The sequence below is a fragment of the Haemorhous mexicanus genome, chromosome 3 (assembly GCF_027477595.1).
Source record: "Haemorhous mexicanus isolate bHaeMex1 chromosome 3, bHaeMex1.pri, whole genome shotgun sequence".
NCBI lineage: Eukaryota > Metazoa > Chordata > Aves > Passeriformes > Fringillidae > Haemorhous > Haemorhous mexicanus.
The window spans coordinates 42,048,134-42,072,548 of NC_082343.1; the positions used below are offsets into that span (position 1 = coordinate 42,048,134).

Consider the following 24,415-nt stretch of genomic DNA (forward strand, 5'->3'; position numbering starts at 1 on the left):
GGGATGATTGGCTGAATTCACTTCCCAACATCCCCCACCACCAGAGGCACTTAAAACTAGATTGCACCAGGTACCAGAGAAATCTGCCAGAAACAACCTGCCCTAGCTCAAACCAACCAGACCTCATCACCACCCAGTTCCACTTACATTGAATATTAAAGCCCCTGCTTATTCTGTTTGCTAACACCTCTGCATGCCCTGCCAGATTGGTTGCCCTCCCACAAGGAAGGCTGGTTTTGGTGGAGGACAATATTGATGCCATCAGCTGTGCAGCGTCAGCAGAAAGAGATGTGCCAGCTCCATGGTTCAAAGCTGGGTGGGTCAGCCCAGGGCAGCAGTGCCTCTCCTCACTGGCACGAGACTTGGGGCAGTCCTTGGCCAAATGATATGAAGCACGTGTTGAAGGAAGTGATTGTGTTGGAGGAGGAGATTGCTCACTATCTCCCCAGGGGCAGGGAGAGAAGCGGCCCCATGCCTGCCAGATTTTGCTGTTTGTAATGATGTAATAAATCACCCACATACTTGCTTGGGGTTGTGGCTCAGTGCAGGTGAGCAACAGTATGTGATAAGCCCTTTAACTGCCTCAGAAACAGCACACAAGACCCACCATTTCCAGCCCTTTGTTAGCTACCTCCTAACAGGTACCCCGTAACAAGGAATGGCGTGGGATGAGGGCCTGTTGTCTGGGAGAAAGGCACACTGCTGCACAGCAAGGCAGGCAGGCTAGGATTTGTGCATAGAAGAGACTATCGGTCTTCAAGACAGGTCCTGTCACTGGTCTGAACCTTCTCCCCAAAGCAGAGGACAATGCCATCTTACAGGGGAGATGCAACTTGCCTGGGACAGGCAGCCAATTAACAAAGTCTTAGCTAATTTTCCTTCATTTGAAAATTAAATCAATTCTTGGTTGTAAGTCCTGAAGGGCACAAGTCACATGCACATGCTTATAAACAAAAATGCAAATGCTTTCTCTTTCCTCTTACTGCACTTGAGGCAGAGATTAATGACAAAGCAAGCACCAGAGGCACTGCACAGCAGTATTACCCTGTAGGGTTTGGATCTCTCCATCCCTGAGGCAAGAATTACAGAGAGGAAAACAAAGGGAAATAGACTTGGCTTTGCAGCCCTGAGGTTTTCTGGAGAGCTTGGGTTGTGCAGATCTTGCTGATGTACCACTGGAAACACACAACCCTTTAAGCCATAGAAGAATTAAACAAAGACATCTGCACTGTCAGACTTATTGATGTGACACCAATACATGCCATTACCAAGGAAGGATGTATCACCCATCTCACTGATGAGTGAGCCCAGGAATGTGCACCTACATCCAGTGGAAAGACAAGAGATATCTCCTGAGGAACCTTCAGGGTGATACTCTACCCATCTGCCTGATCATTGCAGCGGGAGATGGGGAAGTTGCATGGCTGCAGTTAGGTACCACCTTGGCATAGCTCCTGCTGCATGCATGATCTGTTGACAGAAAGGTTCCCCCCAAACTTACCCATTGTGGGAAATAAGCCTGAGGTTCAAAATATTTGCCAGCATGGACCTTCTCTCTGTAGTTGCCCAAATCCGCCTGTAAGCTGTAGGCAGCCAGCAAGAAGTAGATTTCTTCTTTGTGGTTGCAATGAGACATAAGTACTTGCTCTTTGAGATGGCAGTAGTAGAGCTGCCGTGCCACCTTATCACTGCAAGACAAAGGCAAATTTACTTCAAGAACAAAGTTCAGATAAGGCCCCTCAAAGACATCATCCTGCTGAGAAGAGGGATTAAACTTTGACACGTCTGATGTGTGCCAATGCCACCCTGATACAGTTGTGTGTATAAGGAGCACCAAACCAAGATCAAGGTCTTCTCCCACTAAGTGTTGTACAAACACAAGAAATGGTAGCTTCTACCTTGAGGAGCATGAGATCTAAGAAGTTAGGGCAGAAGGCAGATGAAAGAAAAATCACATCACACTTGTTTTGGAGACTGACTGTAATCAAGCACTTCTGTTTCCCTGGAAAGCTTGTAGCAGCCAGGAGAGTCAACTCCCTTGGACTCCCAGTAGTCCTATTTCTTGCACACCTGTCCTCCTTTTCCCTCTAAACTTGGCACTGCTGTTTGTTTCACCTTGCCTTAGGCTCATGATAGTTCTTAACAGCTAATTCCCTGCAAGGTAGATCAAAAGACATGGGAGCCCTGGGCTTGTTTCTGTTTTCTTCCTCAAGCTGCTAAACAGGGATTGTCTGATAAGGAATTACTATGGCATAGCCTTGATAACCCACACACCCCCTGCCCTCAGAGATCATGGGAAGCAGGCTGCTGACATGTGCATATAGATGAGGTGCTGGATATTACAGTCTGCTTGTAGAAGTGTGAAAGTATAGTTTGAAGGGGCCAGATAACTATTTCTGCATGGCTATACAAACCTCTCCAATTAAACTACTAGTGCAAGAGAAATATGCCTGTGATGGTGGAGGATACATAACTTGGAAGTGGCAGAATGGTATGTAATCTCTCTTTGTACAAAAAAGGCAAAATGAAACAAAAACTTTTATCAGCCAGACAGACTCCATAAGAAAGAGTCCCCTTTCATCCAAAAGTGAAAGACTATGGAGAGAGAAAACACAGAAAACCACAAGCTTTGCTCAAGACAAGAACGAATGCCAAAAATTTGGTAAAGATTTTAATGCACCTAAATGATCCTAGCTCTTGGCTTACCCCAGGGACAGAGCCACACCAGAAGCATTGATGTAAATTAACTCTGTCAGTTGTTAATTTCTAACTACCTCATCCTTTGTTCTGTACCATGGGTGAGGGTGGTGCTGTTTTGAGTGCAGCCCATATTCCATGTGAATGGACTACAAATGAAAAACTTTAACTTATGAAGTAATTTCTTTTGTTTACGTATGAAAGTCCATTTCCAGGAGTAGACTGCACAGAGCACTGCTCAGATACAAAAAACAGATCCAAAGCATGTGCTTTGGAGTATAAATAACTATTTTTGGTATATTCACCCAGTGCCTCTCATACAACCAAAAGACACGAGCAAAAGAGTGTTTTGATAATGTCATCATTCAACCTGCACTTTCAACACAGATGGAAAAGCAGTTACAATTTTCCTAGGGATATGGAGTATGATTCAGGCAGAAAACATTCATAGCTGAGTGAGGACATCTGTGAAGGTCTTAAAAAAAAATTCAAGCAGATTTTTAAAGCTTATTTCAATGAGTTCACAGAGATGAGCTTAGCAAAGAAGCATTCTTTTTCTTTCATTTTAAGAATACACTGAATAATTCAAAACACAGTAATTACCACAGAAGAGAACTTACCCTATTACTCTTCCATTTTCTACGTAGTATTGTACTCTAAAGAACGCAACAAATGGAGGGCTGAATTTCTCTGTCCCCTAGAGCAAAGACAGAAGATGAGTTAAATTATGATCAGGATCCAAAATTCCTGTTACCCTACCTGGTAATGTTCTCTCCTCTGAAATTCACTCCCCATACTGCTTTTCATTTCCTACTCTTAGCTCTTGGCAAGTTTTAGGAGGGAGTCTGACTGTCTTGGAGGCTCATGACAATGAGGCAGCACAAAACATTCAGACAGGTTGAACGACAAAATCTCCTAGGAAGAGCAGAAGATTTTTGGATAGGAGGGATGTGCTGGTGTAAGAGTCCCAGTGTAGCCTGGGGATACCCAGGCTGGCCCAGAATTACCTAGCTCAGCACCTGGCAGCACCACAAACACATTCGTGCTGAACGCAGCAAGTTTAACCCAGCCTCCCTCACAGCGCCAGGCAAGGCAGCAGTGCAGTGTGCCAGTGTGGCGTTTCCAGGGCACTCTTAGGAGCAACCATGCATCCCTGCACCACACCACATCCCCCAGCACTGACACACATGCTGCTATGTTCAGCACTCGCTGCCTGGGGCTCAGGAGCACCAGCCTGGTATCAGCTCCATGCCTTTGGTTTGGCAGGGCTCCTGGTTAGTTATTCACACGTTCCTGCAGCCATAGAGCAAAAGGCAGTGGTGGTGTCTGCTTCACACTGAGGAGTGCTGTCAGAAGAAAGCCAGCATGAGGCCTGTTGTTTTAGCTACAGCCTATCTTTCCAGCTTACAGACCTGTTTGAACAGGAGGAAAAAAAAAAAGAAAAAAGGGAAAAAGAAGAAAGGAACATCTTACTAGCTCATTCTCTCATCTTTCCTACTTTGCCACTTTCATGTTCACAGAGGTAACTTTGCTCCCACAGGCAATTCCAAGGCTTTGCTGGTCAGATCCATCTCACAGGGACAAGGTACATGCCCTCCACATCTGAGGAGACATGGTTGAGAAGCAGACAGCTTCTCAACCATGCAAACATCTCCATTTTATTTCTGGAAGTTGTTCAGAGCCACCCTATTTTAGCAGCTGGACTGGGCTTTCCACCTGAAACCTCTTCATAGGAATTAAATCCATGTCAACTAACCCAGTCCAGTAGGCTAACTCATCTCAGACTGCAGTACTGCCAATAGCAACTCATTGAGTCTTTTGTGATTCACATCACACCAGAGATTCAACACTTACCCTGACCAGGAAAGTGTAGCAAGAATCCAATCACAGAGACACCTCAAAGCATACCCCATCCTGAGGTGACCACAAACACCTGCTTTGGGAAGCTCTCACTGGCTGGACAGACAGCCCCTCCACATGACTCTGGCTGTTTCTGAAGTAACTCTCATGTGTTTGGGAAAAGCAGAGCATGTGCTTGGGGATAAGAGAGATGCCCAAACCTCACTAGCTATCTACAAACTTCTGTAAGCAGCAGAAATGGTAAGTGTGCCTACTCTGCAAAAGAAACACGCTTAGGCAAGGTGGAAAAAAGCAATTTACAACTTTTACAATGACCCAGTTAAGATATCTGAAAGCAATTGCATGCTATACTTTGGCTATGCATGCTATACATAGAATACATAGTATTAAACAATTACATAAGCTTATCTTTATTTCATGTAGTTTTTCCCTCCCTTATCAGGGCTAGCTAGCCTTAAAGAACTAGGAATTGTCTCAAACAGAATATCCTTCCTCTCCCTCCATCGTCCTTTTGCACATACTCTGGGAAGAGTCACAGCTCCAGTCATTTCCCGCATACCAAATTCAAGCCACAAAAAGTTATTTTATGCTGTTTTGCTTAAGGATAAAACGGAGGTCTCCAGAGTAAGATCCAGGCTAAATTCAAATGGAAAACTGACCAACTGACCTTCTCCACTTCTGCAGCAGCCAAACAGCAACCACGGTTACTATTGCTCAGCTAAAGCTGCATAAGGGACTGGACTAATTGTACAACTATACAAAAGTCACTGCATCCTGCTACTGAAAAGTATTCTGCAGACCATCTTCAAAAAATGCTTTATGGATCTTAGTTTAAGAGTTTTCATTTCATTGTGCAATCCAATAAAAAAGCAGTAGCTTCCAAAGTTAAACACCTCTCTTACTTTGGTGGTCTCTTTCTTCCATTCCTTTGAAAAGTATTTGCTAAGCTTCTGCTCCAGGTCTATAAAAACATATTCATTATCTGAAAGATAAGAAAATAGGAATTCAACATAAAATAATTGGAAATGTTTAGTCATTAAACATTTAGGTTACTCTACAAGTTATCTCCAAGCAATACATTCGCTGACCAGGAAATAGACAGGGCAGGGAAAAAAAAAAAAAAAAAAGAAAAAGAAAAAAAAGAGTACTCTTAAGTATATGTGCTACTCCAGACAGCATGGAAGGAAGGTCATTCACCCCTTCAAGAGATCTGAGCTAAAGGTTCCCAAATATCTTAGCCAGAAATGCAGAAAGCCTGCTTTATAATCAAGAAGCCATTTACAAAAAAAAGAAACATCATCTTACCCAGCTAATTATACTGTCAGCTTACCGGATTCAGTTTTTTTATTTTTATTTAACAAGCAAGCCCTACCCAAGCTTGTATTCTGCCATCATGTAGCACCATGGTCCAACATGGCAAAAGTAAGTAAAGAGAGCCGGGTACTTGACAGGTTTCATCTTCTGCATGAGAAGGGGATCCTCTGAAGGGGTGAGAAATAAGAGAACCAAATACAAACACCTTTCTCAGAAGGTCTGGTGCGTCCTGCTCACACCCAGCTTCTTTCATGTAGAGAAAAGATGAATGAAAGGAAGGGAAACCTGGCCTGCCTCAAAACACTGAAGGACCAGGACTTGCTCTCCACCTTAGTAGAGTGAACAAGACACAGCCTGAATGGCACATCATCTTGAAAGAGGTTTGTGCTGCTTTCAAAGCTGATGTTTCATAACACTGCTTACCAATTATCAAATACAAACAACTCACCCAGTGAAAGATTTTCTCCCTGAGTCTTCAAGTCTCTTAAGGAAAAAAATAAAAGACAAGACCTGACAGGTGTTTCAGGCTGCAGTAGCAATGCCAGCTGAGCACATTCACCTGACCAGTCTCTCTACACTTTGATCTTGCTTAGGACAGTGTTTTGACAAGTGACACAAGTACCAAGATGAAGAGCTTGCTCCTTAAACATGAAAGGAGCAGGAATAAAAAGGGGAGGGGAAAAAAAGAAAAAAGAACCCTTCAAAAACAAACTGCTGCCCCTTAAGACCAGCCCAGACTTCCACATGAGAGCCTGCACTCATGTCTGTATTATGGCAGATGCAGGCCTGGCATGGCCAATGCTATAGCAGGCATTGAAGGGGGCTCTGAGCTACCTCACAGCCATTCCAAAGCATTCCAGATCCTTACAGGGGCAGATACAACAAATACTTTCTTTGCTAGCTTTCAAAAAACAAGCGAGCAGAACAACCGCCTATCACCACCTCCTTCAGCTCCCACCTCAAGTTAAAGAAACCACATCTGGTGCTATCCAGAACTGGCCCACACATCACCCTACTAGGAAACCTCCTGTAAAATGGCAGTAACACTGGATACAAAAAGGACAATGCCCAAAAAAGTCCTGTTTCTGTCCCCGTGCTCTTTCCTGCCTTGTATTGCTTGCAGCTGTACTTTTAATATACCTACACTTCAGTTTATCACATATCACATACAGAAATATAACAGTATTTAACTGCACCATCACAGTGGCTATATAGAATTTCTGAAAGTGTCTGTGGTGGGCAATTTAGGTGCTGTAGCACACAGGATGACATGGAAGTTCATTTTGCTGTTTTGACAAGGAGAGGAAGAGTTTTTATCGTCACAGAGATTGCATCTTGTATCTGCCTCTTCGCTTCTGTCTAAGATAGGGTGGCTGGGGGCTACACTGGCCCCAGCCCTTCCTTCTCTAGGCCCATTAAGATCAGATAATACTGCCTGGAAGAGGCTGATAGAAGTCCTAGTCAATGAGCGAGAGAAGGGTTTGTTCATGTTAGGCTTGTTTCTGTCCCTAATCAACTACCAAGCTGGTAAGCACCACTCCATAAAGCTTTTATTAAAAAGTAAGTAAAAGCTCATTCAGGGAATCAATTGCACAGCAAGCGACAGGAGTGGGATAACATGAGCACACCACTCAGTCCCTCGCTGGGCTTTGGCAGTCCTGCAGCAGGGCAAACCCTCCACTATGGGCTCCCCACATGGCACAGGGCTGGTCCTGATGGCACAGCAATGATGGGTAGAAACTCTATCAGCTCTGCCAGCACTGTGGTCTTCAGCTGGCACCTTGTTAAGTGGCTGTAACAAGTTGAAGGGTCAGTTTTCCTTTCTACTTCAACAATGATCCCATGCCCAGAGGCATTTAGAGAAACACATCAATTATTTCTCAATCAGGAGGGAAAATTGCAATAGTAAGCACAGTGACATACCCCAAACCATCCCATCATCCCTGGATAGTACATCAGAAAGGGAAAAGTGTGACAGAACAGTTATACTACAGTAAAGCTATTTGTTACCCACACCCCAGAGCCCCTCTTTATCTGTCATGTTAATTAGGTTAGAGATGATTTTGTGAGGGCACAGATGTCACACCTGAGGATTCCAGGTTATTATCAGGCCTACTGGGAGATACACATAAACCACAAGAATAAGCCAGGCTACAGGAGGACACCCCAACGTATCATCTCTTCTTGGGGTCCTCCCCAGCCCAGCTCTGCATCCTCCCTCCTGGGCAAGAATGCAGCACTGCATTCCTGCCTTAATGAAGTTAATATGGCTGGAATGTCAACCTGCAATGCAAGCTTCCATCTACAAAAACAAAGAGGTATTTCCCTCCACAGCCCTACTGCTTTGTGGATAGCTTTGGTTTTTTTTTTTCCTCACTCTGGATTAGTGATGAAACCCTAAGAGATTTTTTGCCAGATGCTAAAACTGTCTGCTTTGAAAATAACCATCTCTAACAGATATGAGGGCACCAAACTGCAGCACCTCTGAGCAGTGCTGTAAAGGACAATATAGAAATGCACAGATGGCCCCCTTTCCAGGGAAGAATAAATTTGATCTGTGGATCCACACAGGGCTGGATACTCAGCAGGTACAAACTGTCATTGCTTCACTGGCCTCATCTGAAGGACAAGTGAAAGGTAATAAGAAGCTGACTGAGAAGCATGCACACATAAAAATACACTCTAATCCACCTGCAGCGACTGACACCGAGTTCAATCTCATCTCAGCACTGTAGGTGATCTTACAAATGCATCAGCTTCTCTTGAAAGGTTCCTCTATGTACATATGTACAGATACCAGACCTGGCACAACTCACCAGTGCACTGCACTGCAATCCCAAGAAATGCATCTGGACAGCCAGCTCCTTTGCAGTAAAGAAATTTACACACTTGTCCCAATTTCACCTTTGAGAATTCTAAATGAGATTGAAAGTTTATGCTGTAAAAATCACATTTCGAAATAAGCAGTTACCAGAAATGTAAAACAAATCTACTCTGCAAAATTAGCTTAGCATATTTTATGTATTAAAAAAAAATAGGACACGCATTGTTGCAAAAAAATAATGTGCCAGGTCTCCAGTTAGAAAAAAGTGACACAGTTCCAGTGAGTGATGCAGACTTACAATAGGCATTATTTACACTGCAGGAAAAATGGGAATGGAAAATTATGGCTGTAATACAGGGTCAAATCAGTTCCGAGTCATTGTTAACCTAAAGGCCATTATTTTGCATTAACCAGTTCCTCCTCATCTAATTTTTTATGAAAAGTAAGTTCTCTGCATAAAAGCTAAGTAATGGTGATGACAAAAGTCTGTTCTCCTCCTGTGCCCATTGTGGGTTAGGAGCACCAACAAATTCCACAAAGGTGTCCTATCAAGAGTCAGTGCTTAGCCCCACAGGCAGCCAGGAAGATCCCATTAACAAATTTGGCTGAGTAATGTATATTTTTAGAAATGCAACTAGACAGCCCAGAAGAATAGGATTCAAATAAAATTTGAATTAGTGCAAAGCCAAATTTCCACATAGCTAGCATTTTCTACCTAAAAGAGAAGGGAAAAAACTATCCACGGCTACTGCACTTAACTTTTCCCAGATGCTTCAAGAAACTTTGTGGCAACACCACTACGTCCCCTGAGGTGCAACAGGAAAGAGAGCAGGATTAGGACAGAGGGATGCTAGGGTTAGGGGAGAGCTGAAGCTTAAAAAAACCAAAAAACAACAAAACCCCACACTAAAATATACCTCACAACACATGCTGTAGCCCTCACATAATCTGAACACCAGCTTGGATTTTTTTTTGTTTGATTATTGAAGAGCTGGCTACACACCCCCTTTTGCATGTGGATCTCCCCAAGCTTCCAAGCATTAGTGATATGGGAAAATCACTACCCACATGGCACCTGCTCCCACCACCTCTGCATAGCTTCTCAATGCTCCTGGTGTTACCTTTCAAGCCAATAGAAAGAAACATTGTCCACTTTCTGATATGTGGTTGATCAGTTTACTAAAGGGTCTAAAAGAACTTGGTTCAGGAAAACCTTGTATTTTTAGCTTTAGCTGGAAAGTACATGTATCCCAAGTGAAGGGAAGATCACAACACAGGCTGGGAGTAAAGCAAGGGAAGTCCTGGCTGAGGTCACTTTACCAGGGATGGACACAAGGCATATGGAGGGTACTATGAAAGGAGACAATATCAAGAAGCCTGAGATCTTGTGGTGTTAGGAGCTGTTGAGGTCTGAACACTGAGCTAAAGGTTCAGTCATTCCTGGTAATGGATAGGAACTGCCAGAATTTTACATTGGCATCTTATTTAGCAACAAGGCATGCCCAGGCAAAGAACTCCAGACTTCAGCAGCGTCACGGGGGATTCTTCTGTGCAAGAAGAGCTGCAGAACCATTTCCAGCACTGCTCATCCAGGGGCAAACAAACCCTTTGCAATTCTCAGGCAGGAGAGCACTTGGCTGGATGTTGTACTGATACCGAAGAAGAAACAATTGACAGCAGGTACAGGCAGAAAATTGCCTTCATAGGAAGAGACCATGGAAGTCCTTTCAAGGAGTACTTTATACTCTCTGGACATCTGAACCCCTGCAATTCCCTCTAGGTGGTACATTTCTGCACGTGTTTTTCTTATATTGCATTTAACTCGTCTGAGGTACCAAAGCAAGTGCATAGAGTTGTACCTTAGGTTAGAATACAGGAGAAATTCCTAAAAAAGATTCAACTATTCAAGCAGATTAAAGAGAGGACAGGCAAGAAGCATAGATAATGAGGAAGGACTAGTGTGTAGAAACCATCATAAGGGATATCAGAGAACTTTTGTTATTTGTCTCCTAAGAGACCCTTTGTTATAAGACATACTCAGGTAATATAAAGACAAACTGTTAGCATATTCTGTCCATGAACTTCAGTACTGGAGGATATACAGATGCAGAAGAGTTAACTGGAGGCAGAGTGGTTTTGGCAGAGTTAATCTCTGAGCTCCTTGCTAAGCATGTGCTGGGAAGCATGGGCCTGGCAAGGTGAATAGCAATTGCTTTAAAAAACAGAGTATTATTCTTGAGGCAGATGAGCTGAAGCAAAGGGATTTGGTTTTGTAAGAAAGCCAGCCTGACAAATTCATAAGAGGACACAGAGACAGTGGCAGGGTATAGGAGCTGCAGTCTTGCTCCTTCCCAATTGAAGGCTTCCATCTGCTTAGGTCAAGCAAGGTTTGCTCCTAGAAAGGCATGGCCCAAAACTCAGGATCGAAGGGATCTGGGTTATAACAACAAAGGAAGCCTGGCTGTTCTTTGTCTGCTGACATTCAGTTTTGTTTTAGAAGACTGAAGTGTGTCGCTGCACACACTTTCCAATAACAAGAGGGAAACCTCCCGCAGGGCACTAGATAAGGTTGACCCCGCAGGAGGATTTGCCATATAAGACCCAGCTGCTGAAGCCTATGGAACCAGATTGAACCTGGCAGGGTCACAGGATCTTTCACTGAGCAAACTAAGTAAAAAAAAAAAAAAAAAAATTAAAAAACAAGCACTTTAGCAGCAGGAGCACACAAGGTATAGCCTGCCTGATGATCCATGACAAAACCAGAAGAGCAGCATGTCCCAAGGTTTGTAGGACCTCCCATTAATGCACATTCCTGAGTTTGATTTTCAAAGTGAACAACTTCTTATAGACACAAGTTTTTTTTTTTCTTCTCTAATATATTGGGTTGAAGCAGTTTTCCTCTTGAGAATAAAAAAACAGTTCAAGAGCAGAAGGGATCAAAAATGCTATCCTGACAATGTAACTGTTACCCTTAATCCTGAAGCTTGCCTTCAGCATCTACAACTGCCAGAAGAGAAGGCAACATTTTTAGGTATCAAATGCTGGGAAACATGCTCCAAGACCTACAACTTAGATTTTACAGCATTCATGGTTTGCAGCTTGCCTGGTGCTTTATGGTGCCGTTTTCCTTTTTGCCACACTTAGGGGTTAAACTTCTGTTTATGATTAAGGACCCCAACCTCTCCCCCCACACACATACTTACTATGAGACCAACTGAGCATTAGTGTATCTGTACAACGTCTGCAGGTCAAATGGGCTCCTAATCCAGATAATCCATGCAGTGTGATTGGCTACAGTTCTGTAGAAATCCTTTAATTTTCATTCTCTTGCTACTGCTGACAGTCAGGGTTTTGTTGACAAATTAGCAGCAAAGTAATGGATGCAGGTGGATTAGAATACCTTGTTTTGCACGTGGCAATATCAGACTGCCAAAAATAAATACACAATAAGAAACCAGGAAAGATATCATTACTAAAACAGGGTGGCTGTTTTTTAAAAAAATGTCTTCTTGAAGCTGCAGCACAGAGGTGAAAGCATGATGAAGGAGAGGATTACCTTGTTGAAAAATGTAGATGCCTCCTCTTCATTTTTTGGACACCTAGTTCAGCCTTTCCTGAGGGACCAGGACCAGGTCTCCCCCCTTCACAGCTTCTGTGGGATGTACACTGACTTGCTACTCAGCCAAGGTAGTCGACTTCAGCATCCACGAGGCAACCTTGGGAATGCAACACTTACCTGGGGCCCCCCCCACTACCTGACCTGAGCACTTCACAACAAGCTCTCATCTCAAAAAAGGGAAGTCAAAAATCCCTGAGAAGCAGGCAATACCTTAAAGGCTACTTTACTACTTCCAAATGCCACACTCAGTGCTACATTTGCTATAGAGGCAAGACCTCAGCTACCACAGGCAACAAGGGAGATGATCAACAGTCTGTTGACCAAAAACAAAGTGGAGAGAAACCAAGTTGTGGAACAGAAAAAGTCTTTCCTTTCAGGAGAGCAAATAACCAGCCCCCATAACAAAAAAGAGAGATGTTAATTCAGGCTGCTGGACTCTTGTAACTTTTTTTCTTGACTTTTTAAGAGCTTTCAGGAAGAATTAGCTGCTATAAAAACGAAGAATGCTTTCATGAAGTGAGAAGACTGTTTCCACTTCAAGCTGTGGACAACATACTCTAGTCAGAACAGCTTTGTTATTCTCTTTGGGATGTGGTGGTTACAATGCATTTCCAACAGGTTGAAAGGTATCTGCCACTACAGGTTACCTTGGGACCAGAAGCCCTGTGCTTGACAGGGTGAAGGAAGCTGCTTCACAGAAAAGGTGTGAAGGAAGGAAAAAGCAGGGTACAGAAAATATGAAACAAAAAACGTGAATGGGGGGGAAAGTGAAGGAACAGGAGAAGAATTCAAAGAAAATAGGAATGAAATTGCTCTGTTTTACAGGAGAGGACAATTATAACCAAGATGTCCTGCAAATGGAATAGGCAAAACCTGGTGTTAAAAAATGTCGCAAAGGGGAGGACTCAGAAATACAGATGATTTTTGAAAAAAGCTAGGAGCATTCAGGTCTCCTCACATTAAAAAAAACTATGCTGGTTTAAAGCACTGGTATATTAGGTTTAAGGAATCTTTTGGAGACTGCAAGCCTTATGGAGATAAAGAGCTTATGCTCCTCTCAGTTTGAACACTGCACTCAAAAAAAGCAGTTCTTACAGAATAAGAGCATAAAGGAAATGAGACAAACTTAGAAAAAACCTTATTTTATCCTACATATTTATAAAGAAGCAAAAGAAACCTTATTTAGAAGGACTTCTATAAGACTACTATAATTTCAATGAAATATCTTGAATTGCAGTAGTAAATAACACACTTGAGAAAAGTTTTTGGAGGAGAGACAAGTCTTTCTGTGCTTTTGGAAATATGGGAAGGCAAGATAAACAAGATAACAGATCCATTTCTAATTACTAAGAGTTGGGGTGTGAGAGGGAATGTCAATGCTTACACCATACCAGAAATGTGATCTCTCATATCAATTTGCTTCTTTAAGGCATCATCTTAACACCATTTCCTGGCCAATACTGAGCCACAGGACCAAGCAAACTGGACTTTAACTCATGGGCTGGAAGTTTGGTATTTCCCATGTGATATTTCAAAACCCAATGTGTCCCATGCATTTATTCAGTCCCTTACAATCACTTGAGTTTCCTCCCCAGTGCCACATTCTTCACACATGGCTTAAGAAGACAAGTAACACTTTCAGCCCCAAAATCCTTTTAAAATCCACCTCCTGTTCAATACCTATAGTTTTGAATATAGTAACAAATATGTTGACTAGCAACTCCCACTACAGGAGAGAAAGAAAGCCCCACAAAGAGGTGGAATCCAAGAACAAAGGTGGAGAACAAAAGCCCCCCCTTTACTCAATTTGTCTGCCCACATACCAAAGATCAAAAGAGCTCTGGGAAGGCTCTGCATAATCTACATACTTTGTGACCTTATTACAATCAAATTCCCCCTGCAGGCACAGCCACTGTGTATATATGCACACACTGTAAATACACAAGCGGGTCTGTGGATGTTTGCCAAGTCACTTGCTCGTGCATTGAGTTTGCTTACTTTTAACAATGCTGAGGCCAAAGAAGTGAGGCTCTTTAATCTTCACTAAATCACAAACTTGCTGAAAGAGCTCCTGTCCAGTGGCTTTGACCTGAAAGACACAACCAATCCAACATTACAGATGGCTCATGCACCTGGATGGAGCAACTCTTCTAAAGAAGAGTTCTAAAGAAGAGTTGCAGGCCAATACATTTTTGGGTACCAAAGTAAAATACCCAAACACAACCACACCAGAGAACATTCTTTGTTTTCAGTATTATTGCTATTATCATAGAATAATAATCATTAATATTTACAGAAATTAAAATACTGCTCCCTTGCAAATCTTTTTTTTTTTTTTTTTTTTTTTTTTGAGAAAAGAAAAAAAAACAAAACCAAAAGTTTTCATTCAGGAGAGCCAGGAACAAAAGTACCCAAACAAACACAGGACTCTGAGTAGCTCATGGGTTAGAGATGTGATTTTTCTCTAGCCCACACAGAAGAGCTTGTTTTGTCTCCTGCTGACTTCTAGTCACACAGCCATTAACATCTTTATCTTTGGCAGCTGCAGCCAAAAGCCTCTAAGACCTTGCCTGTTTCCCTGCACACTGAGACCTTCCAATATCCCTGCCTCCTGTAATGCACAGACTGCCCCAGAAGGAGCATGGTTCTGGTTAGCTGCACGTGCAGACCTGGATGTGTACTATGATAGGAAGATACTCCCACTAAACATCTCCCCATCCATAGCCTCATTTCCCCCTGTCCCACTGCACCATCCCAGGAGTACTGACACACAAAGCACAGGCAAACACAGAAACCCCCCAGCCCACAGAGGCATGGGGGAAGGAGTCCAGAGAAAGAGCAGATGGGGAGAACAGAACAGCACTGACACAGACAACCTCAGCTCAGGCCATGGTGCAGCCAGCTGCAGCTGCAAAATGGGCCAAGACCTTGAAATTTCATTACCCCACTGCTGGAACATGCAGATTTGCAGAGCCAGGAGCAGCTGCCTGCAGGGGTACAGTGCAGTGCTACCTACCGAGCAACAGAGATGACAGGGCAGAAGTCAACTGTTTAACTCTGCTACAAACCAATCACCATCCTAATTTTTAAAGCTCTTTTAGTGTAGGTATGCCACACACCCCAGAAACTGGCTTGCACTCACCTCCCTGCCCCAAGCTGTACCCATGTCACTAGACACGGACAATGGGAAACAGGAGGTCATTTAAGTACTCATTTTCTTCTACTTGACAAGGCATCAGTAGCCAGACACTCACTACTGCTTTATCGGGAGCTTTGAAGCCTGCAATACACCAATGCAAACACGTGTAAGCTTTGAGCAGGGAGGAGGTAGTGCACAGTTCTGATAAGACCCAAAACCACATCTGGGTCTTAATTATGAGTCTCCATGTAAGACTGCACCCTTTCAGTCTCGTACCTAGATGCAGCATTTGGTCAGACACCCAGAACACACATTTGGAAGGTAAAGTTAGGCTCAGAACAATCTCCTTTGCCAAAGAAGCAAGCTCTGAGCATGTTCTCCTACCTGGGAAGGATTTGCTAAGACCTACCTCTAGCCAGAATGGTTATGGGCATACAAGAGTCACTGGCAGCACAGGACTCTCTGTAAACACTACACAATGAGATGAATTTTCTAAGTGGCAAGCTTTCATAGCTAAGGGAAGAAAAACCTGCTTTAAGATACTTAATTCTAGGGAACTGAGTACTTCAAGTGACAGTTTTGTGGCACACAGCTCTAAGCAGTGATTTAGGCAGAGTTCTTGCACAACAGGTATGTTACTACTACCTTGTCCACTCTCCTCTTGGCACTTCCCTTCTGTATCAAGTTCTACTCCCAGCCTTAAAGGCTATGCAATACCAATTACATTTGCAACTGCTGTTCCCTCCTACCTTCCCCTCTGCTCAAAGCAACCAATACTTCCCTTTGCATTTTTCATCTTTGGACTTTCCTCCCTATGCATATGGCTCCTCTGCCAAGATTGATCTCAGAAATGTTATGACTCATTCCTTCCATTGATACTCAGCTTTTCCCCATGTCGGGCTCAGGGCTTCTTTACACGTGAAATTTAGTCCAAAGTGAAATCAAGTGCAAGTTTACAGAAGGTAACTGCTACTCCAAGGTCATTCTGAGTACAGATATTCATATATACAGTGCATTAGTTGCCTATATCTATTTTTCTTGATATGTATGTTTTGAAACATTGGCTCTCCTGTTCACAGAACAACTGAAAGACTTCAGACCTATGCTTGCCATTCACCAGCCCACAGAACCTCACCAGACTTCCTCCACTGCAAAAGTTTCTCTCACTTTGCCTTGCTCTCCTCAGAGCAGCTGGAGAGCTGCAGTACCCCCTAGTTCCTCTCACAGTTCTGCTTCTCACATTCACAGCTGGTCCCCAGAAGGCAGTTTTACTCCTCACCATCCCCCCAGATTCACTGTACATTCAGAAAGGCGGACATAGAAGCTAATTAGGAGATACTTGACTGTGGGGGAAGAGAATTTAAAATGGCTCCTGCTCTTCTCTCTTCAACAGCACTATCTCGGAATGGTGTAAGACAAATACATTTTAAAGAGCAAGCTTCAATCTGTATGTTACCACATAAAACACATATAGGTAAACTCTTATCTGGAAGGGTGGAATTTATATGGGAGGGGAGAGGGAGGACTTACCTGCATAAACACTGTGCTTATCATGGGAAGGATCTATAATTTATTCTGCTGGAAAGATAACCATTCCTACCTACCTCAATGAGCTGCAAGCTTGTTTAGTATTTGCATTCCACACTGCAGAGGTTAAAAGGCTTTGGAAATCTTTAGTAGTGGCATTATTATTCTAATAAATGCACAAAGTATCATCTGTGGTTGTGCTAATTACATTTGGGTTCTACCAACATCACTAGAAAATTGCCTTGATGTTTCTTTAAAAAAGAAAGACCTCTCCAGCTGTGAAATCTTAATTTTTGTTGCTGTTTTGAATGAGTGTTGTGGTAAAGTCCGAAGCCAAATGAAAAGCTGTTTCTGGTGACTTGCCCAGCTGTAACAGGTCATGTTTCACTCTCTATGCAATTAGGACACAACCGTGTGTTGAGGTCTCATGTTTTGGCCCAGGCAGCTATTCCCTTTCACACAGAGGCATCTCCAAGTACATACTTTCCCAATTTCCCAGACACGAAAGAAAGGGTATCAGAAATGACAAGGGCGAATGTCTTTAAAAGGAATACAGAGAGGTGATGAGGAGGATTCCTCTGCAGGACAACATAATGATGCACAAGGCACACCAGCTTTTTGGAGGGGCAGCAGGCTGGGACAGGACCGGGGAGCAGGAAAGGACACAGCACTTTCCCTCTGTTCCTGTCAGCACTCAATGCAAAATACTATTTCTTATGCTCATTAAATATTTTAGAGGTATTAAAAAAGACATGCAGATGTAGCACTTAGGAATCTGGTTTAGTGGTGGACTTGGCAGCATCATGTTTATGGCTGGACTCGATCTTAAGAGTATTTCTCACCCCAAATTTATTTTACGATAAACTGCAGGTTTTTGTGATTTACTGGAGTGTGACCCAGTGGCGAAGGAACAGCTGTGTGCTCCATTTAGACACAGGCAGAGCGAGTAGCAGTGAGAGTGGCAGCCCTGCTGGTGCACTGCCCTCCTGCACCTTCCCCATGGCCAGCAGCTCTGCTATCTCCCATCTTTAGCCTCCCTGATAAGAGCTATAAGAAGGTGAGATTTAGGGTCAGCTGCAACAGACCATTACCCAGGCCTGTACACCTGCTGCCAAGAACTTAATTAAATCATCGTTTTCTGCCTTGCACAAAAGCCAGCAGATTGCAGAAGCCTTCTGGGGCAGTGGATGGGCTAGGTTTGAACCAGTAACCTAGAAGCAGAGCGTCCCAGATTTTTCTGTTAAAGCTTTATTCCATCCAACCCTTGAGGCTGTTTCAGTTAAGGACGCTACACTTAGACACAGCAGGTAGGAAAATTCCGACACGGATTTTGAAGATTAGCATGCATAGTTTTAAAAGCCACAGTTTCAATCAAGTACTTAAAATAACAGCTCACCTCAACTGTCTTCTCCCCCTCCTCATCCCAAAGCAGCGGAAAAAAACCTAGCCAAAACAAAGCCAAATCTCCCCAGCCCACATGAGTGCATGCACACGCTCACAAGAGAGCACTTATCTTTGAAACTCACTGGTTCTCTGAACGCCAAGTGCCTCTTGTCAGCTCAGTTTCTCTGAAGTTCAAGGAGAAGCCGGCATTGCACAAAGAGGCACCGTGCTGTGCAGACACCGTGCCACCCTGGGCTGCCAGCTGAGCTGGCCCTGCTGTCACTCACACACACACACTTTGAGACATTCGAGGCAGCAATCAAAGAAATGAAGCGACTTGCCTTGATTTTTTGTGTGTGCGAGTACTCAAGAGGAGGGAAAGAACCCCACCCACAATGGTTGTTTGCCTTAGACTCTTTGAAGCGATCTGCAGGCTGTCAAAACCAGGGATAGCTGGACTCTTTGCAAGAGTAAACAGTCATATGTTGGGTACACTTGCTAAGTAATCAAGGTATTTCAGGTTCAATTTTTAAAAAATTGTTGGATTATTACAAGCAGCAAAATACCATTCAGAGATAATAAAATGTAAATAACAACAGAAAAAGAGCAGAGGAGACCCCTCACCCTACAAACACAGCCATGACTTCTAACAAACTCCGAGAAAGAGTTGAAGCTGCCCAATTAGCAAATGGAGCAGCAATTACCCTAAGCTGGCTAATAGCCTTTTGGTCAGCAGACCAGCACCAGGCTTTTGGGAGAACAATGGGAGCTAACAAAACTGAACTGTGGCCGCGATGCAGCGACCTCCCGGCCACTCACCCCGACGGCCAGGCTGAGCTGCTCACGGGTGGGCAGGAAGACGCAGACGCTCCGGATCTCTGGCTGCATCCTGCCTGCCAGCAGTGTCCTGCTCATGGTGGGCAGCTCCACAGGGGCTGGGGTCTTCTCTCCAGACAGGTGTCAGGCTCCCTTCATCCCATGTACCTGTTGAAAAGGTGAGAGTATCAGCACCGTGCTTCTGTTGGCACTGGGAGCAGTTCACGGCGCGCATGTGATGAGATCTTTAAAAACAAAACCCCTCCCAACAGTCATCCATTTTCCAGGGCCAGTCAATGTTTCCACCAGCATCACAGCACAAACCAGGCAGCGTCAACCTTTTTAACAGCTTGAAAGTCCCATGAGAGTGCCATAAAGCAATGAGGACTCCCTGGAATAACAAACCAGACTCAAGGTTTTCAGACTCGTGTAAGCGATAAGGCAGGTGGCACCTTGGGCCATTGCCTGAAAACACTCATGACATGGGGGAGTGCCCATCCCTCAGCCAGGCACCTCACTCACTCCCAAAGCAGAGAGTTCAGTGGGCTGTCAACAGACACATGTCAGTGCAGAGGACTTCATCTGTGCTGTCCTCCCCCTCACTCCATCCCTACTCCCTGGGAAACCACTGCCTGAAATTCTCTACACTTCAACTCAAATGAGGAGGTGGAACACAAACTCAAAAGGCTGAGCCACTGTATAACACCTTCTGTGAGGTAAGCACTGTCTTCCTCTCAAGCACTGAGCACAGGCTGCACAAGCACCTGGAGTTCAGATATTAACAGAAATAAGAGATGGAAGTTTTCTTTGCAGCTAAATGCGGAGTAGCCAACATCATCTTGACTTTACAGCTAGGTTAGACAGTTTCCTCAGCAACTTGTACCATTTTATGTATAGCCCTCTCCTATCCAATGCTCTCAGCATTCCTCTCAGGAAGTATCCTGCAGCACCTGATGAATCTATCAGGAAGGGGAGAGGCTCCTCGAGGGTGGGTTAGGTATCAATGCCAGCAGAGACCTAAAGCAGCAAGATATCAGCCATGGGGTCCACTCTATGCCCATACAAGTTTTGATGTAAGTCAACTCCCAGCTGCCCTGAACAAAGGGATTGACTCCCTTCTACCAGCAACACCTGAGCACTCACCTGTAGCACAGCAACAAAGGGGCTGCTGGCTGATGCCTGTCCCCTAAGTCCCCACACACCTGGGGACAGGTGCAGACCCCAGCAAGGACAGCCCAATGCACTGGTTCTGGCAGTGCCACCCTCTCCCACCACCCACAGCCCAGGCACCTTGAGGGGACAGGCTGTGAAGGGAGCCATGGGCTTTTCCTTCACCCTCCACAATGCATAAAAGATGAGGGATCACATGGAGCAGGGAAGCCGGCCATGTTATACTAACACACAGACAGGTATGTGCATGTAGCTGTGTGCATGTGCACTGCAAATAAGTTTAAAAAGCATTGTTTTGTGTTTAAAATCATGTTTGTCCTGGTTCGGGAGAAAATTATGGCAGAATCAAATTCTTGTGTGGGAGATGGGAAAAGCAAACAATAATGTAGAGTACAGCAAATAGAACTTGGATTTATCCCTCTCCTTTCAACTCTGTACTCAAGCATCAATTTTTTTTAAATTATTTTTTAAAGCAAATACAAGATAGATCCAGGAGTGTTCTCTTGCAAATACAGAAGCTGTTCCATGCACCGCCTTCCCAGAGCCTTCCCAGAGCCAGCATATACAAGGCTTTTTAACAAAGCAATTTTTGATTCAAGCTATGTAGAGCATTCCTTACAGAAGTACACAAAAACTGCAGACAAGGGAGTTATTAAAATATTTTTTCAGAACAAGTATTTCGTTTAACAAAACCTAGGAGTTTTTAAAAGATTGCTCTAAACCAAAGCAAGTGAGAAAAAGACATTTGTCTTTACAGGACACGTGAAAGCTGCTATTAACTGAAATATTAAGGGGAAAATTCTGATTTATCTTCTCTCATTGAAATAATTATACTCACATGCTCTCTAAGGGTCCAGACTACACACTATTAACAGCTGTATATAAATTACAGATGTCTACAGAATGACTTGAGGGCAACAGGTCACCACTGTTATTGCCAGCTGATGTAATTCATGCCATAAACTTTATCAACAGCATAAAGACCTCAAGTATGAACTTATCTTAATTGTCAAACGGCTGCACTGGCCAGTGCACGTTCCCTCTCACAAGGGGACGTCACAGCCAGTGAAGACATTCATGGGGCTCAAAACGGAACTGAAAGTAGGACAAAAAAGTTACCATAAAACACAAACACACGCACGCAGATTCCTTTGGACAGCTGAAGAAACTGACTCCCACTTCCCTGCAGCCTCTACAATAAAAAGCTTCTGGAGAGGTTTTTTCCCACACCTGCTTTTTCCATTTGAATTTTTAAGAGAACAGCTGTGGACCCTTGGAACAGGGAAGTGAGAAAGGCAGAAGAGAAGGTGTCTTTCTTCCTATGATTCAAAACAAATGAGCTTGTGGACCCTCCCATGACAGGTAAGGGGTTAAAGAAAAAACGTCCTTAATCTGAAGGGGGAGGTCAAACACAAGCCCAGCTCAACCCTCTCTTCTTTAGAGGTATGTTAGGATGTGATAAAACATAATGAATCATTAACTTGCTAGCAATGCATGTTTACACCTTTACTTTTTTTTTAAAAAAAAGTTGTGAGTCAGGAGTAACTGCCCAATGAAAACAAGTGACCAGAAGGAATGCTCTTACTTAAACATACACAATTTCAGACTGCCCATATGCCATTCCTTTGTTTACCACAGATTCCAACCTCTTAACCTCAATTAAACCATAAAAGCTCCAGCAAATGCACTGCAGATGAATTAATAAAAGCTGAAGTCAATCATCAGCCTCTGAGACACCCTACAGGTTGTTTGTTTTTGTTGTGTTGCTTTTTTTTAACTAACATTCATGTTTTAGCTCCTGAAGAAGTGCATTTTGAGAGGCAATTGCTTGGTCAAAGGCCCAGCAAGTCTATCAATTAAAACACTCAAAGGCACTATTTATTTGTATTCTTCTGGTATCAGACTGGAGGCTTATTAGCGCCCAGAGTGGTAGCACAGCTTATTTAGCAGTGTTTATTTTACCTAAACACACATGCAGAGGATCTTTGGAAAACATGCCTGTCATTAACTTCAAGCCTTCTCTCACTAAGCAGCTCAAACATGGTCATAAAAACTCAATTAAATCTTCCCCTCCTCTCTGCACAGACCCTCAATCTGCCTCCCAGCACAGGGCCAGAACCTCAGCACTTGCTGGATCAAAGCAGGAATGGATGAGGTTTGCCCCAGCAAAGCAGAAAAGACCAGCAGAGCCCCCCATGGGAGGAAGAGGAGTTGAATGAGAAGGAAGGAGCCATTTGCTTCAGGGATCAGCAGGATGGCTCACTGAAACACCTCACACCACACCCACCATACACCCAATGACACAAGGATGTCCTGCCACCACTGAATTTGGGGCCATGCCACTGCCAGCCTGTCTGGGAGAAGGTCTCATCCAGACAGCATGTGGGTACTTGTAATGAACCATGTATTTTACATGCTAGTTCATAGCACCACAGAAAATTGGGTCCTAAGTCTCATTTCAGCCTCTAGGTACAGCTACAACCACATAAGTAAAATAAAGGGAACAGATGAATGAGCCATAACTTACCAACTCAGAGCAGCAAAGCAGAATAAAGTTCTTATCTATCGAGAAAAAAAGCACAGGTAATTCTGTGCTTCTCTCACGAACACCTGGAAATATGCTTTTAAGGTTTTTTACAGTAAAACATCTGCTTTTGCTAGAGTTGATAGAGAATGAGCACCGAGCATCTTCCTGATGAAACCTTACCACAGTGGCCCTACAGCCTCCCATAAAAAATTGTCCAGAAACATTAAGACTCTTCTTAATATTTTCCAGACACCATCCAGAGATCTCTTAGGCTTCTAAGAACACTAGACTCTTAGGCTGCAGTTTCACAAACAGCTTAAGCAGCTTTAATCAAGGCAGTCCTGCAGCAAGACAGACAGACAACTGCCTGGAAACAAATCTGCCTTTGGCAGCAACCCACACTTGGGTTGATGAAACACAGTCGTAGAACTGAAAACCCCCCTCACCTTCCAGGTATTTTATCCCCTCAGATGCACACTGTAGGGCACCAGTACTATCTGCAAAAGAGAGTAACAAAGAGCCTGAGCAAGTAAAAGATGTCATGATGGCATGTATAAGCCTTTCTCAGCAATTTAAAAAACTCCACCCACCTCCTTTGACTAAACCCTGCAATGATGAAAATTTCCCTGAGAAGATGCATCAGCCAGGAAGGAGAAGAAACAAAGTTGCTTGTCAGGGCAGAAAACAAGATTGAAGGTAAATAGCTTTATGTCATGGCTGTAAGACAATGTGAAAAGTGCCACCTGTGACCAGCAGTCAGCACAACCAGGTCACATCCTGCAACAAACTCCCAGAAGCACATTAACTTCTCAAATGTGTCTACCTCAGCATCATTCCAGGACTAGCACAACACATCCAAGGACAAAGATGCCACAGGGAGGTAAGGTACCAAATCTGGTATCCACACATTGCTTTTTGGGTAAAATACACACCTGTCTTCAAACACTGCATCCTACTTTGTAGGAAAGCCCTATTCAAAACCATTGAACAAGGAACACCAAGACACATCCCAGTCACTTGGGTGCTCTGAAGAACTGGATTCCAGAACTGGCGCAGCTTGGCTGATAGACAGGTGTAACACTGACAGCAGAGACAACTGGCTTCGGCCCACGGATCTGGGGGATTGACTTCTGCACCTGGTCAGGTGTGACCACAGTCCTCTCACAGGACAGGGATGTGGGCCGGGCCCCCACCTTTCCTTTAGGATTCTTCAAGAGGTGCAATGCAAGATGCCCTCAAAAGCTCCAGGGCTGTGAACCCAAGCAGATGAGATGGGGAAACTGCTGAGCATCGGTTTTAGATACCAGCCAACATCCTTTTTACTTTCTTCCTGGACAAGCAGCACTCCTTGGTGACACTGAGCTCTAACAATAGTAAGGAAAATGCTTTCTCACTAGTCTTCATTGCAGGATTAGATGCAGCTCTTAGGCATGACTGCTCAGGCTCCCTACCTTTGTGCTATACAGTATTCCTGCTCCACATCAAGCAGTACAAGTGAATCCTAGAAGAGGAAATGTGCTCTGGTGCTTGTAACTCTTC

The 24,415-nt window shown here is 43.8% G+C and overlaps 1 protein-coding gene across 6 annotated transcripts in view; it reads right to left on the reverse strand.

Moving 5' to 3' along the window:
- The window catches only part of FRMD1 (FERM domain containing 1), a 40,747-nt gene that overhangs the window by 11,123 nt on the left and 5,209 nt on the right, over positions 1-24,415 (reverse strand). For 5 of the 6 annotated variants that reach the window (XR_009485764.1, XM_059841520.1, XM_059841521.1 and 2 more), the window contains exons 2-6: positions 19,183-19,347; positions 14,313-14,403; positions 5,460-5,539; positions 3,318-3,394; positions 1,502-1,688 (exon numbers count right to left, since the gene is read on the reverse strand). Coding sequence is in view for 5 of the 6 variants with exons in the window: in XM_059841520.1 (XP_059697503.1) it covers positions 1,502-1,688; positions 3,318-3,394; positions 5,460-5,539; positions 14,313-14,403; positions 19,183-19,278 (531 nt within the window). In the remaining variant the exon portion in view is untranslated. Of the gene's footprint in view, positions 1-1,501; positions 1,689-3,317; positions 3,395-5,459; positions 5,540-11,898; positions 12,114-14,312; positions 14,404-19,182; positions 19,348-24,415 lie in introns of those variants that run through there. The other variant, XM_059841523.1, reaches the window with a different exon arrangement.